At 27.3% G+C, this 15,501-nt stretch overlaps 1 protein-coding gene across 3 annotated transcripts in view; it reads right to left on the bottom strand.

Annotated features, from left to right (window-relative positions):
- The window catches only part of LOC107164300 (lachesin-like), a 105,860-nt gene that overhangs the window by 55,561 nt on the left and 34,798 nt on the right, over window positions 1–15,501 (bottom strand). For all 3 annotated transcript variants that reach the window (XM_089226853.1, XM_089226852.1, XM_089226854.1), the window contains exon 3: window positions 13,782–13,865. In XM_089226853.1, coding sequence (XP_089082979.1) covers window positions 13,782–13,865 — 84 coding nt within the window. The remainder of the gene's footprint in view (window positions 1–13,781; window positions 13,866–15,501) is intronic.

Raw genomic sequence — 15,501 nt, 5'->3', positions numbered from 1 at the left:
TGTATACTATCATAGTATTATAGTTACAAAATGGAAATAATGGCCGAAATACAGAAACGTCCCAACAATAAACTAAAAATTAATAAATTGTTATTTAAATTTGAATTAATTATAATAAAATAAATACTAAAAACATAATTTTTAATAATTCCCATTCATTAATCATATTGTTTAGGGGAAGCTAAATAATCATACATTATTTAAGCCGTAAAGAATCTGCCAACGAAACATAATTAAAACATTGAGTAAAAAGATAATAAAAAGCATACTTTTTTCAACAATAAAACCTTTTACGTTGGTATATAAAATTGCAAAGTAATTAAAATGATACCAAAATAGACGAGTGCACAAAGCACATTTGTCTAGTGTGACCAACTAATTAAATTAAATTCGCAGAAAATTCAATAAAGGTAGTCTAATTTGGTGATTAAAAATATGGAGGTTAGGTAACATAAAATGGGAATTTTCGAAAAATTATTGACTTCTAAACTTTAACAATTTTGAAACAAATTAAAAATAAATAAATAAAACGAAATCATCAAAATTCAATGTTAAACAATTACTTCAATTAACTTTATTGTTTACGATACAAATAGATAAAAATAATGTATGTATACAGTGCATACTGTATACTATACACTATATTACTTATTAAAACATAAATAGAATTATGCGAATTATTATTTTTTCTCTGTAAGTCCGAGTGTATAAATATAAATATGTAAAAAAAAAAAAAAACATAAATAAATAATAGTTACTAGCAAATATTATTATCAAATTAATCGCTTAATATTTTAATATTAATAAAATCTATTCAAGATTATAAATTGAGTTTTATTTGATTACGCAAGGATACTGTTTAACACACAGTTATACTAATAATGAAATACTATTTTCTAAAATAATAATTTATTTAACCATTCGAACAAATAATTTATGAAGATCGTTATTATGGAGTGAACATTTAATTGCTGTTATTAAAATTAATAGATGTATACCAGATACAGCGCAAGCGATTTATTTAAGAGTTAGTAGAGGCCTAGACGTTAGAGGGTGCCATAGACCGTAGTGAACGATTTCACGTATGTAATGAAATTGAACAAGACTCGTAAGTGGCAGGATAACACACCAATTATAGAAACAGTATAAAAACGTAACAGCAAACGAAAACAACCGTTTGCCAATTATTATTTAGCCGAAACGAAAAAAGTGTTGTTTTTCATTTACCGATCAGAAACAAAAAAATTTAAATCTCTGTCCGAATAATATATATACGCGTATATATATATATATATATATATAAGGTATTAAATAATTTATCAATCACAGGCGACGCAATACGTCAACGGCATATAATCCTGATAACCAAATGCATGGATGGAATGATGGTAACTGAAAAGAGGAGGAGTGGGTGTCGAGGGCTTGCCGTAGTTACTACATACGACAGGCTTCGGTGGCCATTAATCATCCATCGCGGTCTCATAGTTTTATCTTCTGCCACCACCGTGTCAAAATTCGAAAAAAGTAATATATCGACGCGCCAGGTGGATGGGAAACGGATACGAAAATATTTATAGAACATGATCCCAAAAAGTGACATTTTTTCCATCCATATATATAATTTTGAACGAGGAAAACTTTGTGTAGGTTGATCCCTTTCCTCTCTCACACTCTATCACTCTTTCTATCCACCTACTATCTATCTAACTATCCCTTTATTCCGTCTAAATTATTAAATAACGTACAACGGACGAAGGGGGGTTTGACAAAATTATTAGGAGTAGAAAAAAAACCACTGCAGAAGTTTACTGCCGTGACGACGGGTGTGGGGGGCAGGGGGAGCGATGGGAACAAAAAGGATTGCAAAAACAACTTCATTACAAACTCAATTTCGAGGGCTCATTCGATATCGTTATGAAAGCCCAATGATTTTGTAAGTCTTAAATCGACTAATTTCCGTTTTAAATTTTCACAATAATTTGATCAAGCTTAATATAGAAGAAGCTCTAAGTCCACAGCCGATCAGCATAGAAAAATTAATTAATTATTTAAAATTAACTAAACTATACCAACTAATATAATCTAGATATATTTCAATCTCATTTTTTTATACTATTATTATTGTTATGTATATAATATTATTATTAAGCTTCATACTTGTGTTAAAAAATATTAATGTTAATAGCCAATAACATTTGTTGTTGAGGCTTAATTAAATTTAAAATAATAAAATAATAATTTGATTATCTTATTTTTTTTACAAGTATTATTGTTTTTTTTTTTTAACTCTAGTTAAAAATTTAAATTAATATAACATTCTTTATCACTCGCACCTTATTTTGATTATTATTACTCTGCTATTCCGGATGCTGAAAGTCTCTATATAATATGTTTAACATATCATATATATATATATATTACCTGCATTAAGAACACTCTATTTTTGTCTACCAATTATCAATCACTACATAATTTTACTGTTTATATTGTATTTAGTATATATTCTTCGTAAATTAATCTGATGCACTGATACTTTAAAAATAAAGGAGAACCGCCCAAATCTAATTAATACAACTAATAATGGTATTTAAAAATAATATATGTTAATAAATGTTAAAATTATATATACCTAATACCTATATTGTATTACATTGTGGAACATTTTCCCATACTTTTTTTTGTTTATTTATACTTTTAATTTCAAAATGTTATCCATTTAACATAAATCTATAAGATATTAATATACGCATACAATTATGTTTCAAATGTCGGTAGAAAAGTTGAAGAGGCAGTAAGATAAACTACGATAATTCTTAAATCAAAGGTGAAATTCTTGTGAACTTGTAATAACAAAATGATTAAGCTACATAACTTGATTTTAACTATAGTTAATATATTCATCCATTTTAAAAAGTGACTAAATTTTTAAGAAGTTGTACTTAAAGTTTTTTATAATGCCGTTTTATTTATTTAATACATGGTAAGTTTCAATTTTACCATATTTATGACTATTTTACAAGTTACTAATGTATACTTAAAAAAACTATATATACCTACTACAAATGCGTACGAAGATAATGATTTGAATTGTTATGTTGTTTTAAGTTATTCAGGTTTAAACTGAGCTGAATATGGAAAAAAACTAAAAAACTTAAATAAAACCGTTTTGTTTTTAAAACTTATGCATATTTTTGTAATAATGATAAATAAAAGTATGCATCTAACAATAAATTGTTAAGGATTAGTTAAACTAATAGAATAAAAGTAAAATATTCAACTAATATTCACTAAATAGTAATTTTTAATATGCATCAATTTTTATGAGTTATTTCTGTCATTGATGAAAAAATTATATTAAATTAAAATAAAAAAAACATTTTTATTCGATATTAATAATAATGTTCTAATTTTTTTTTAAATAAAAAATATAATGAACAAAAGATTTCAACGATTTATATATAATCTGAGCGATAACGAAGTTAATTAACAATTAACTTTAGTCTATACTAAAACCAATCAAGCATAAGCGTTTTTAATTTCGTATTTTATAAAATTATTATAAATTATAAAAGAAATATTTTTAAGTACTTACTTAGAAATAAAATAAAATATTTATTTGGAGAAATACATTAATTTAAAGTTTCACAGATTTCATAGTAAATCATTAAATAAAATAAAATCACGAAACAATGGTATAGAAGTATGACAATTAATTTTAAAAACTATTATACTCAATTATAGTTTATAAATTTAAATCATACAATGTTTAATGGCTGTGTACATAATATAAAACACGAGTATAAAAATTAATAATATTCGAAAAAATATTGCTAATTTAATGTTTGCGATTATACTATTACGCATTGTAATTTGTAATTTATAATAATATACTTTTGTAGAAATTATATTCGGTTAATCATTCATACTACCATATTATATTATCGTGATGAAATTGAGAATGATTAATCACTCGTGGGAATATAATGGTTACAGTGTATTATCCGACACATTAATTTAACATAGTATCATAATATTTCTTTTTATACGTATATTGATATGTATACCTACTACTTATAAAATGGAGAACAAGTGTAAAATTGATAGAATGAAAAAACGGATCGGACCGATCAGATAAGTACTATAAAAAAATATACTGTATAAGGTTTATCAGCAAGCATGCTCATTGCTCACCTTTATTTTATTTTTTTTCAATTAATTTATTCAAATATACTATGTTTAGGAATTGCATGTATACTTAAAGTAGTTAAAGATCATGTTTTAATTTTTTTATAATTTTTATTCTATTTAACGTATGACCTGTTAACTTAATTTATACTAATTATTAACAAGTTTTTACTATTAATTATTGCATATTCTTATGGTTTTATGCTGTGATATTACAAACATTTTGAACGTCACGGCCGATGGAGAGAGCTAAGACATGCAATTCCATCAGATGGATCGGGAGAATTGCGTATATTTCTCTCTTTATGTATAAACATATTATATATTAGGATAAGTGTAAACTTGCCATAATCCGTGAACACAGTTAGCGGTATTAAAAACCCCGACGGACAGTTTTAGGCGTCAACCGAGAATACAGGGTTTCTCCCTCTCGCGTTTCTCTCCCACTCTGACTTCCGCCAGACACTGATTTATCACTAGCCACTCTTTAACTACCTCTAACAAAACTTGCGTATAAATTACACACTGTTAAACGTATTTACGATTCGTATTCACATGAATACGTAGGTATGATAGGTATACAGAGTACAACGGATTGATAAACCTGAGCGAACGACGGCGACGGCTTGTTGGACAAACCTGCACTTCGTTATCCTTTCGGTGATTGGATAAAAATATTATTGACAACTTCTTAACTTCCTAATCGTGACACAAAAATCATACCCCTCTTCTTTTACGTTATAGTAACATTGTGATACAACTATATTTTTTTGAATTTGAATGCCTATATACATTGAACATTTTAAAAATTCGCCGTTAATTCAAAATACACAACTATAGATACCAATGAGTCTATATTATTATAGTTCATGACGACAATACGGGTTGAGATACATGTAGAGTGCAATATTATAAATTTAATATGTATACATAAACATTAAAAATATATATTGATACTCGTTTTGAAGGATAATTTAAAATATTAGAAATTATTGATAATGCGCGTTTACACATTATTGTTTTAAATAACATTGTGTTAAATCATTAAGTAGGTATAATATTATTAATTATACATTTTATCAATCACTGCCTTTAACGATTGGTTTCTTTAATCAAATAAATTCAAGGAAATAATACGCTTTTGTTACCTATTAATCATATTTTGGACAATATTTATCTTTTATCTTTATATTATATTATAGAATAAAAAGAGACAGAGATTGCGTTCCTATTCAATAAATAATTAAGACCTACATAATATGAATAAATATATTACTGTAAATTCATTACATTGCTTATCGATTTAACAATATTATAACCAAATGTACTAACAAAATTAAAAATTTAATAGGTCGTGTTTAAATGGAATTAACAGAAAAAAAGTTTAAACATAATTTGTATAATATGATATATTTGAAATAGTCTACCATTGTGAATCATTAAGTTAATAAATTTTTAAGAGATTTGTGGTTCGTATATGACGGAATTCATTTGACATTCTTATTGCGAAGATAAAATAATCTCATGAGCAAATTAATCAAACCAAAAATAACAACAAAAAATAATTTATCTTTGAACAATTTGTTGTTTATAAAAGTCGTTTTCAATGTATTGTACAAATATACATTCACCTAAAACGAATTTTGTTCATAAATAATGTAATGTTTTGTAGTGTTAACGCCATATAATAATATTCATAGTTGTATTAAAATCTTATCAAAATTACTTAAAAACGATAATATTATAAACAATAATTTATTGACTCATTTACATATTACATACCTAATAAATATCTCCCTCGCGTTATATTTTTAGGAGTTATGGATAAAATAGAGTTATTACAGGTACCTTCACTGCAATTTCGTGAATGGGTTGTAAAACAAATATAATGGATCTACAGCATTCCATGTATTTGGAGTCACAGATCCATATTTATGTTTTATTTCTGTATATTATATTTAAAACTGTATGAAATTCACTGTTTCATATATTTTAAAGATACACACGTCATAAATATGTTATGCACGTATGCGACTTTTTATTGTTCCCCAATCATTCTTTAAATACAAAATAAGGACCCTGTAACACGAGTAATATAATAATTTAATAGAGCATTGTAAACATCGTCGCCATTTTAAGGGCGTGAAGTAAATTTAAATTTAAATTTATAAGTCGTTTAAAGCTTATAAATATACTTAAGTAGTTAAGTAGTACATTTATTTGTAATGTGAACAACTATTTGAAATAAAACATCAAAACTCTAGAAACTAATTAAAAAATAATAAAACAACTTAATTATTATAAATTTTATATGGTATTATACCTAATCTTCAAAAATAATAAAAATAATTAAGTGCGTTGTACTAAAGTTACAAAATATTTTTTTCTTAATAGTTTAATTCAGTAAAATTAATGACATATAAGTCAACTTTATTTTTAAAATTTGAATAATTTATAATCATACCTAATAAATTATCATTATTCGATATTCATTAATTTATTTTATCAAAACTTAGATTTTCTTATTTTGAACCTGCATCATGGAATTAAGGCAAGTTTGTGATTGATATTTATAGAATAAAAGTTAATTAGGTACATTGTAATTGCTAGATTAATTACGTTAATTATAAAAATATCAATATATCATAATCAAACATGAATGGATAAATTCTGGATCTAAAAAATTATTAGAATCGAATAAACATTAATATTGACTTTATCTCACTAATTTACTAATATACTATTTTAAGCACTCAGATTTCAAAATGGATTCAAAATAGTTCAACATAAAGTTACCTTTATATTTAATATATTGACAGTTACTAAGCTTATTTTCAAACTACCTAACTCTAACTATTTTTATATATTTATTAAAATATGTTTTGGGCATTCCAATCAATGGCACTACATTAACAAAATATATACATCTACCAACGTCTTCAATCAGGGTCGTATTTATGGGGGTGGCTGAGGGCGCTTCACCCCCCCCCCCCCCGAAATCCAGGAATTGTTTATGAAGTCTGCGTATTATGTCCTATCAGATGTAAATTTTCTAACTCATATAGGCTGAATTGGGAATTTCAGTTGGAGAAAATACCACAGCCCCCCCTCCCAAAAAAAAAAAATATCTAAATACGCCCCTGTCTCCAATCATACTTGGCAAGCAGATCATGGCATATAAATACCATTTCTAAAACTAAATTCACCCTATATACCTACATATAAATATAATCGTTTTTGATACCATTTAATCTGTTGTCTAATCACCACCCTCATTGGAAAACTCGGCACAAATAATATTTCTGAAAATTTCCCAGATAATTAACATGCCAATTATTAAGTGAGCTTTTAAACTTTTAAATTTTTGATAAGTGTCATTAGTGTCAATTATTTCTGGTCATTTTTTTCAAAAATGACACCACCAGATGATATCTTATACTCTATATTCTATATCAAGTCAAACCTGTACCATGTGTAAACTTAATTTGTGTTCATAATTATTATATGTTTATTGTTTGCTTATTATAATCATGATTAATTTTAAATTTTAAATATTCCTGATCAATTATATTAATTTTATTTACTAATTGTACAAATATCTATCAAAATAATTTTTAATATTAATCTATAGACTTACAATATAGCTTTATAGTATATAATATCTTAATAGAATAGAATACATTTTATAGTCTTTAATAAATCATATAAATATGCGTTACATCGTTATTATATTGAAAAAATTGTAATCGATAAATTTTAAAATATTTCTTATCTTAATTATAATATAATTTGAATAAATAAAATATATACCAACTATAATTTATAATGATTTAATTTTAATTTGAGTCCTTGACTAAATTTTAGAAGTATCAAATTATTCAATAACTAATTAAATAACATTCACGAAACAAACTTTTTCATACTTGAATGGAAGTATTACATAATTAACCTAATTTTGTGGTTTAAATTACCAGTTGTTACAAATAATATATCTACTTATTGCATTTACAAGAATCTAATATCTAATTCTATTAATATTAAATAATAATTTTGTCACCTTAATAAATATAAAAACGTATTTTTAAAAAATAATAAAATTTTAATTTAATCTACATAGTAGATATATAATTAATTTTAATTAAGTCATCAGTTGTATACATACTGGTTCTATTGTACACAAAATCAGTATTGCATATTATATTTAAATAGAAATCTTTAAAGACAAACTTTTAAGTTCTCATGAATAGTCATGACTATCGAAAAAATAAGTTATAGTTCGTATTAGTCAAATCGTATTTTAACATTTAATCTATCCGCCTTTGTTTAAATATAGCTTACACACATATACGTATGAACAATATAGAATGTACGGTAATTCAACTGGTAGAACAATATTATGTACAACCAAATGTATGATCATAATGAACAATGATTATGTGCTGTGTCAATTAAACTTTAGTGCCTACTTGACATTTATATCAACCAGACGTATTTGAGTATTTCCGAATGAATTTAACTAATACATAACGATACAAATAGTTGATCAACATCAATATTATATATTATGGATTAGATAACTATAAATATCAAAATATTTATTTTTTTTTTAATAGTACTACTTATGATATAATTATGCCTATCTAACCAGGAATACAATTTATTTACAATTTACAACCACTCGGAATCGACTATGGTAGGTGTATTAGATTTGAAAAAAAATTCACTTGAAAATAATAATTGACAATTAATTTTTCAACTGCAAAAGCTCGAAATCGTGTAGGTTTTTATCGTCTAGCGAGTGTTTGCAAAATAATATATCAGTACGGTCTATTCAGGATGGTATATTTTTGAACACCAACGAAATTTTTTAATGAACTATTCTTGTTGAATGGAAACAAAAACCGCTCTGAAACTTATATTATCTGTATTCCACTTAGCTTGTATGCATACTTTGGATACAGCTATGTTTTGCTCAATTTATCAAGAATGGCTGACTAAATCACAACAACATAGGTTTTTTCGACCACAAAAAATACTAATTTTGACGATTTTTTAATTTTTTAACTTCTGGCTTCATCATCGTTTATTTAGTGAATTGGTAAAAATATTGAAATATTTTTCCGTTAATCTTACACGAAAAATCATATTTTCAACAAAAATAGTGACCTACTCGTTCTCGTTCAACCAAACATAATAATAATATTGATAAGTGATGGCATTTTTTCAACATTTTATTTCAGACCGTGCAGCAACATCACGACCGAGTGGAACAGTCGTACCTACTTCAGCTATATGTAATGCTAATAATATGCTTACCACCAACACAACCACCTCAACCCCTAGATGGGGGTGCAACCACCCCTGAAAGTACCGCGACCGCCACTCAATCTGCTCGCGTGGCGAAATCGCTAGTCGTAATCTACACCATTGGGTACGTGACGCAGCCACCACCGCCGGTACATTGTTGGGAACCTCCAAACAGCATCAGCGGCATCAGAAACCATTGTGCACAAACCGTATAAATGTTGCGCTTTCTCGGGCAGTATGTGTATTTATGTATGTGTGTGTGTGTGTGTGTGTGTGTGTGTGTGTGTGTGTGTGTGTGTGTGTGTGTTTGTATACTGTATATATAATATACGTGTACACAACACTCGGTCGGTTGGCGGGCCGCGCTACGTGTTAAATTATTACTTAATTAAACCGTTATCTCTGAGAGGTAGTTATGGTGGCCAAACGCGAAGATATTCATTGGGCTCGAGGGTCGGAAACGGAAGGATCGACTTAAGTCTTGAGGGATGCGCGTGCCCCTTCCCCGCAGCGCACAGGTATAAAATACGAGTCCCCACCACCCCTTTTCACACCGGCAGCGGCGGCGGCGCCACCCGTGTCCAACGTACCACTAGATTTATCGTGTTTTAAGTTCGGTTCTTCTACTCACCCTTGCACAACTCTACCTAGTCCATCTCTCTTAATCTCCCTCACACTCTCTCTCTTGCTCACTGTCAGTCTTATTCTATAAACTAGTATTGTAGTCAACATGTACATACACGCTCAGTAAAACGCACACATATGTACTATACAGAATGATCTAACAAGCTTGTTCATCCCAACTTTTTCATTTCATAATTCATTTATTCAAATCCCGCTTGTTATAAGTAAACTGAAGAGAAACATATTTTCAAATAGGTACTTAAATTTTTTACATCATTTAAGGATTTTCATACAGTACTAATATAAACTTATGTCTTTTAACTGAGAACAATGGAAACCTTTGATGTGATCAAAATTTTAACGTGTAGTTTTTGAGTTAGGTAATTAATTTTGTTCACTGAGGATTTTTTTTTCAGAAATATTTCGTTTTGTAGCATAGCATCTATATGATATAAAAGTTTAAACAATATATATCTACCATCTTTAAACGATGCTATTGTGAATGGTAAACGGAAAATTGGTACGGTTATTGTGTGGAAGACAAATTTCCCAGTGTTAAGGCTGTATCTTCTACAACCATACAATATTAAAAAAAAATTAAAAATAATAATGTTTATTTAATAATTAAAATAATCAACTAACCAGAAATATTGTGCATGATGGATGAAACCATCTGACTTGGAGTTTCTCGTGTGTCTAAGGCTCTTTTTTTTAGGTATATTATGTTTAATAACAATTATTTCGTCAATTCTATTATTTGAAGTGTGATTATGAGGCACTATATTTGAATAGTTTATATACTGAAATAAAATTAATTTTTTCACCTCTTATAATACATTACAATACAATATATACAATAATATAAATTATTACTAATTTAAAACTTACGGGTTTAATTAAATTCGTTGTAATTTTTCCAGGACATTTTAATGTTGTATTTTGTGAACATTTCCACCTAATAGTATTATTATTTTTTCTTAAAATTACATACGAATAATTCTTGTACGGCATTAATTCATTTCCCTTTTCAGTTTTAAAACTTTCCATTATAGGTAACAAAAATTAAAATTGAAAATTGTAGACACGTGGCAATAAGTTGAACGTTGCAGTTGTACTAGGTCGCATGAAACCTATACAATATACAATACTTTATTCATCGTTATCGATATTGCCATTTGCCAATATCGTTATCTAATTTCTATGAATGCTGATTCCGTTGTATGGTTAAACATTGCCTAATATACATAATAGTCTTATTCATTTTTTGGAAATTTAATATATTTCGAGTCCTATTGGGTGCCACTTTGTTATGATTTAAAATAACAATAATTACCAGAGGTCTAAATAGGTAATAAGTAATGATAAATAAATAAATAAAGATAATGTTTACGTATATACGGCAGTGACAGGAACAACACTTCACACAAGACCGCCTTCTCCTCGAAATCGTTCACATTCTTCACTACGGTCCCAGTGAGTCGGAGACTTGTGTGTTACTCGCATGGCTATAAGTAGTGCATCGCTTTGAGAATTATGTGGGTCTATGTCTTTATAATATTGACGAGTCACTACTTATTTTGTGCTAGTTGTGATGTCCCCATTCACGGTTGTTTATTAAATATCGTACATTTATAGATGTAATAATAGGCATTACAACATTGTAGATTACTAGATTAGATTAATACTTCCCTTCAATTTCATGCAGTACTTATCTAATGTGTAGATGCTTTATGATTGTATTTCATAAGAAACCCTGTTTTTTAACGGCCGTACCAATATTCCACGTTCAAAACAACCGTACCAATTTTCCGACAATCATTGTGAATATTGGTGGAGATTTACAGGAAATATTTTACGAATACGAAAAAAATATGTATGTATCAAAATGTTCAAAACTATTAGATTAATTGACATAATAATATAATAACGATAATATAAATATATTAAAATATTATAATATGTTTGGAAGATATATGTGTTATAAGAATTTGTAAATTACAGCAATTACTAATTAATATCAACCCATCAACAATTTATGATATAAATTCACTAAATTGTTATAATATAATAGATAACAGATCCAAATTTTTTAAATTTATTTTATATTTTTGTAAAACCATTTAACTATTATAGCCAATAACATTAAACTGTTAGCCCTTGTCCTATTATATATTTTATTATTTTATATTTTAATAGCTCTCCAACTAATAATTCGAGTTATGACTTAGATACGTCAACTTTTTCGGAAAAAATATGAGCTTAATAATTCAATAATTGACAGTAAAAAAGGTGGGATCTCAAAAAAGTTTTAATCACGGCAGAAAACTTCTTAAATGATATAAAAATCTCATTAATTGAAAATATGGTCCTTGAGTATACAATATACATACATAAATATTCTAAAAAGATTGGGAAGGGCATGTTTGTAGCAGTTGTAGTTAAATCACTCTGTAAATTCCAGGGATATACATTTTATCAAAGAACACTCATTAATATAAAAACTAATATCGTTTTTAAAAATATTCTTTAACATCATCTTAATTCTTCAGTCATTACAAAGTAGTAAACAGTACCGATAAAAATGTTTATATATTTTTTTTTTCGTTATTGGTTTTTAAGTTTTTCTTTTTTTAATGAAGATATAAATTATTATTCCTTATTAGTTATTAAAAAGTATAATATTCTTGAGAGTATTTGAAAGAAGTAAATCAAATTTGGATAGGGTTTTTTATGAATAATTATAAGTATTTAACGCTTGAATGAGCGACGTGGACTGGTACAGGGAAACTCCACAAAATACTCCACTTTTTAGACTTTTAATACTTATAACTAAATTACTTTATTAGTCCAAAATTTGATTTTTACAAATACATTATAATATTTAGAGTAATTTTCTACTTTGGTATATAAAATTAAAAATGTATATCGTAAAAAAAATACCAATAAAAATGTGTGATAGGTAATGAGAAAATTTTTTCAAAAATGTTAATCTACCACGACCTAGAATCATGAAAAAAATATACTTCCAATAGCGTTTATTATTGTTTTGAGTATTTTACGTTAAATATTTATTCACCTGGTTCCATGTCTAATATTATTATAATATGTGTATCGTCACGCGCATGTGTGTGTGTGATTCATTTTATTTTAAGCGTAGGGCATTATATGCTTATATAATTATCTATATCCTAAATATATTTATATATTATATTTGTGTTTATGTACTCGTCATTCGAATAAAAAAATTTTCTCTATAGATACGTGCACACGAATACCAGAAAACAATGAGCATCACATTACTAAAGTTCGTACACCGTCAAATATAATACACAACAATGCGCGTTATACGTTTGCGTGTTGGAGTGGAGTAAAAAAAAACCGTACTTAAGCGCGGTTGACCGTGAAATTGCTGCACAAACGCGTTTACCTATAGACGCACGTCGGTCCACATACCGGGTATGTGTTGGCCGGGCACAATTAAACTACAGAACCCATGCACCCACACCTACCCACAACGCGTCGCGTTATTTATTATTAGGGTCGCCTTTAGAACTTAATTAACGTTTCTATACAATTCGCATGGTGTGTGCCGTAATGCCGTATACCATGGATTGTTATGATGCAGATATTTAATGTTGGATTATTATTTGCTTATTTGCACTCACCATGATTGAATTGGTTCACAGAATTGGCGTTCGGATCGACTTCTTTGCTCGTCTGCTGTGGGCTACCGCTGACTACGATCACGCCTGCAACACCATAACGCGTTTACACTATATTACTATGTTTCACGTTATTATCATTATATTATATTATACAAACAGACAACAGTACCAATTATTATTATTGTGGCTGACATAATATTTTACTGGTTAACATTTTTCTACCAAATGCAAAATTAAAACATCAAAAACGATTGGATAATTCACACTCTTATACAGTGATATAATATTACTACAATAAAATTATTCATTTTATAAATACCAAATAACAATCATCTGAAATAAATGCATACGAATATACACATTATTCATTTATTTGTGAATACACAATAATTGTTTTTTTTTTTTTGTTTTTTTTATTATAAAGTGTTTCTGACATTTAATAATTATTAAATTCTATATTCAAAAAAAAATGTGTGTTTTAATGTATATTATTCTATTTTTAGTTCGAGTTTGGAATATTTGAATAGTATCTATATGAGTTATATTCAAATATTCACCAATAAATCTTTTATTTTATAGAGATGGCAACTATTATAACTTTAAAAACATTAAAACATAAAATAATTATATTAAAAATATATATAATATGAACACTATAATATAATCTTTTATTCGTATTTCCAGGAACCGTACCAATTTCCTAACATTCTGAAAAACACGATTAGAATTATTATATGCTGTCTACATTCCAGTGTATTTACTCATTTTACTCTTTAAAATTAAATTAAAATAAGTAACGGTAAAAATTTAAATATGTTAAAAACGTCATCATTAAATCTATAGTGTATTACCTATCAACATATAGATAATCACAATGTATCGCTAATATAAAGATCAAATAGATAAATTATATAATGCAACAACGATTGTCGATTGCGTTTAACTAAATTTTATTGCTGATCTTATTATACATATAAGTATACATCTATACACATGAAAATATTTCCTTATTGTATGCAGTGATAAGAGTGGGTCAATGTTAGAAAACAAACTAAAGAAATCACAACCTCCCTTTGGCAAAACATATGAAACACCCAAACAAACAAACTAAACCAAATTAAACAAACAGTGAAAATATGGAAAAGAAACCCAAACATAAGTATCACAAATGAAAAAAAAACTAAATCGAGCCAGAATTGGTCACACAAAAATGACACACGGATACTTGATGGCAAAAGACGACCCACCTATATGCCAAGTATGTGGCACCTCACTATCCATTAAACACATATTCGAAGAATGTAGAAAATACCAAAAAACCAGAGAAGAATTAAACATAATCCATGACATTGGAGAAAGTCTAGGTCCAAATCCTGAAAACGAAACAAAAACAATACATTTCTTCAAACAATCTCAAATATTAAAGTTATTATAAGTTAACAACAACAATTTTGACATGTACATAATTATAAGACACAAAATGTCCAAAAATTTACATACGAGATTTATTTTTATATTAAAATTAACAATTTTTTTTCTCTCTTTCTTTCTAATTATATAAATTAATCCAACGCTAATGGCCCATAGTTGTCGAAGCGGAAATTCTTTGTAAATTTCAAGACTAATAAAAAAAAAAAGAGTGGGTCAAAATCAGCGAAGGAACGCCTTAATTTTAATTTTTTTTTTTTTTTGAACATGGTTTACACACAGTTTAGGTTGG

This window comes from Diuraphis noxia, unplaced genomic scaffold (genome assembly GCF_037042655.1).
Source record: "Diuraphis noxia isolate RWA-SAM2 unplaced genomic scaffold, SU_Dnox_SAM2 contig0004, whole genome shotgun sequence".
Lineage (NCBI taxonomy): Eukaryota > Metazoa > Arthropoda > Insecta > Hemiptera > Aphididae > Diuraphis > Diuraphis noxia.
Note: the sequence above shows the minus strand (reverse complement) of the source record. Positions and strands in the feature narration are given on the sequence as shown.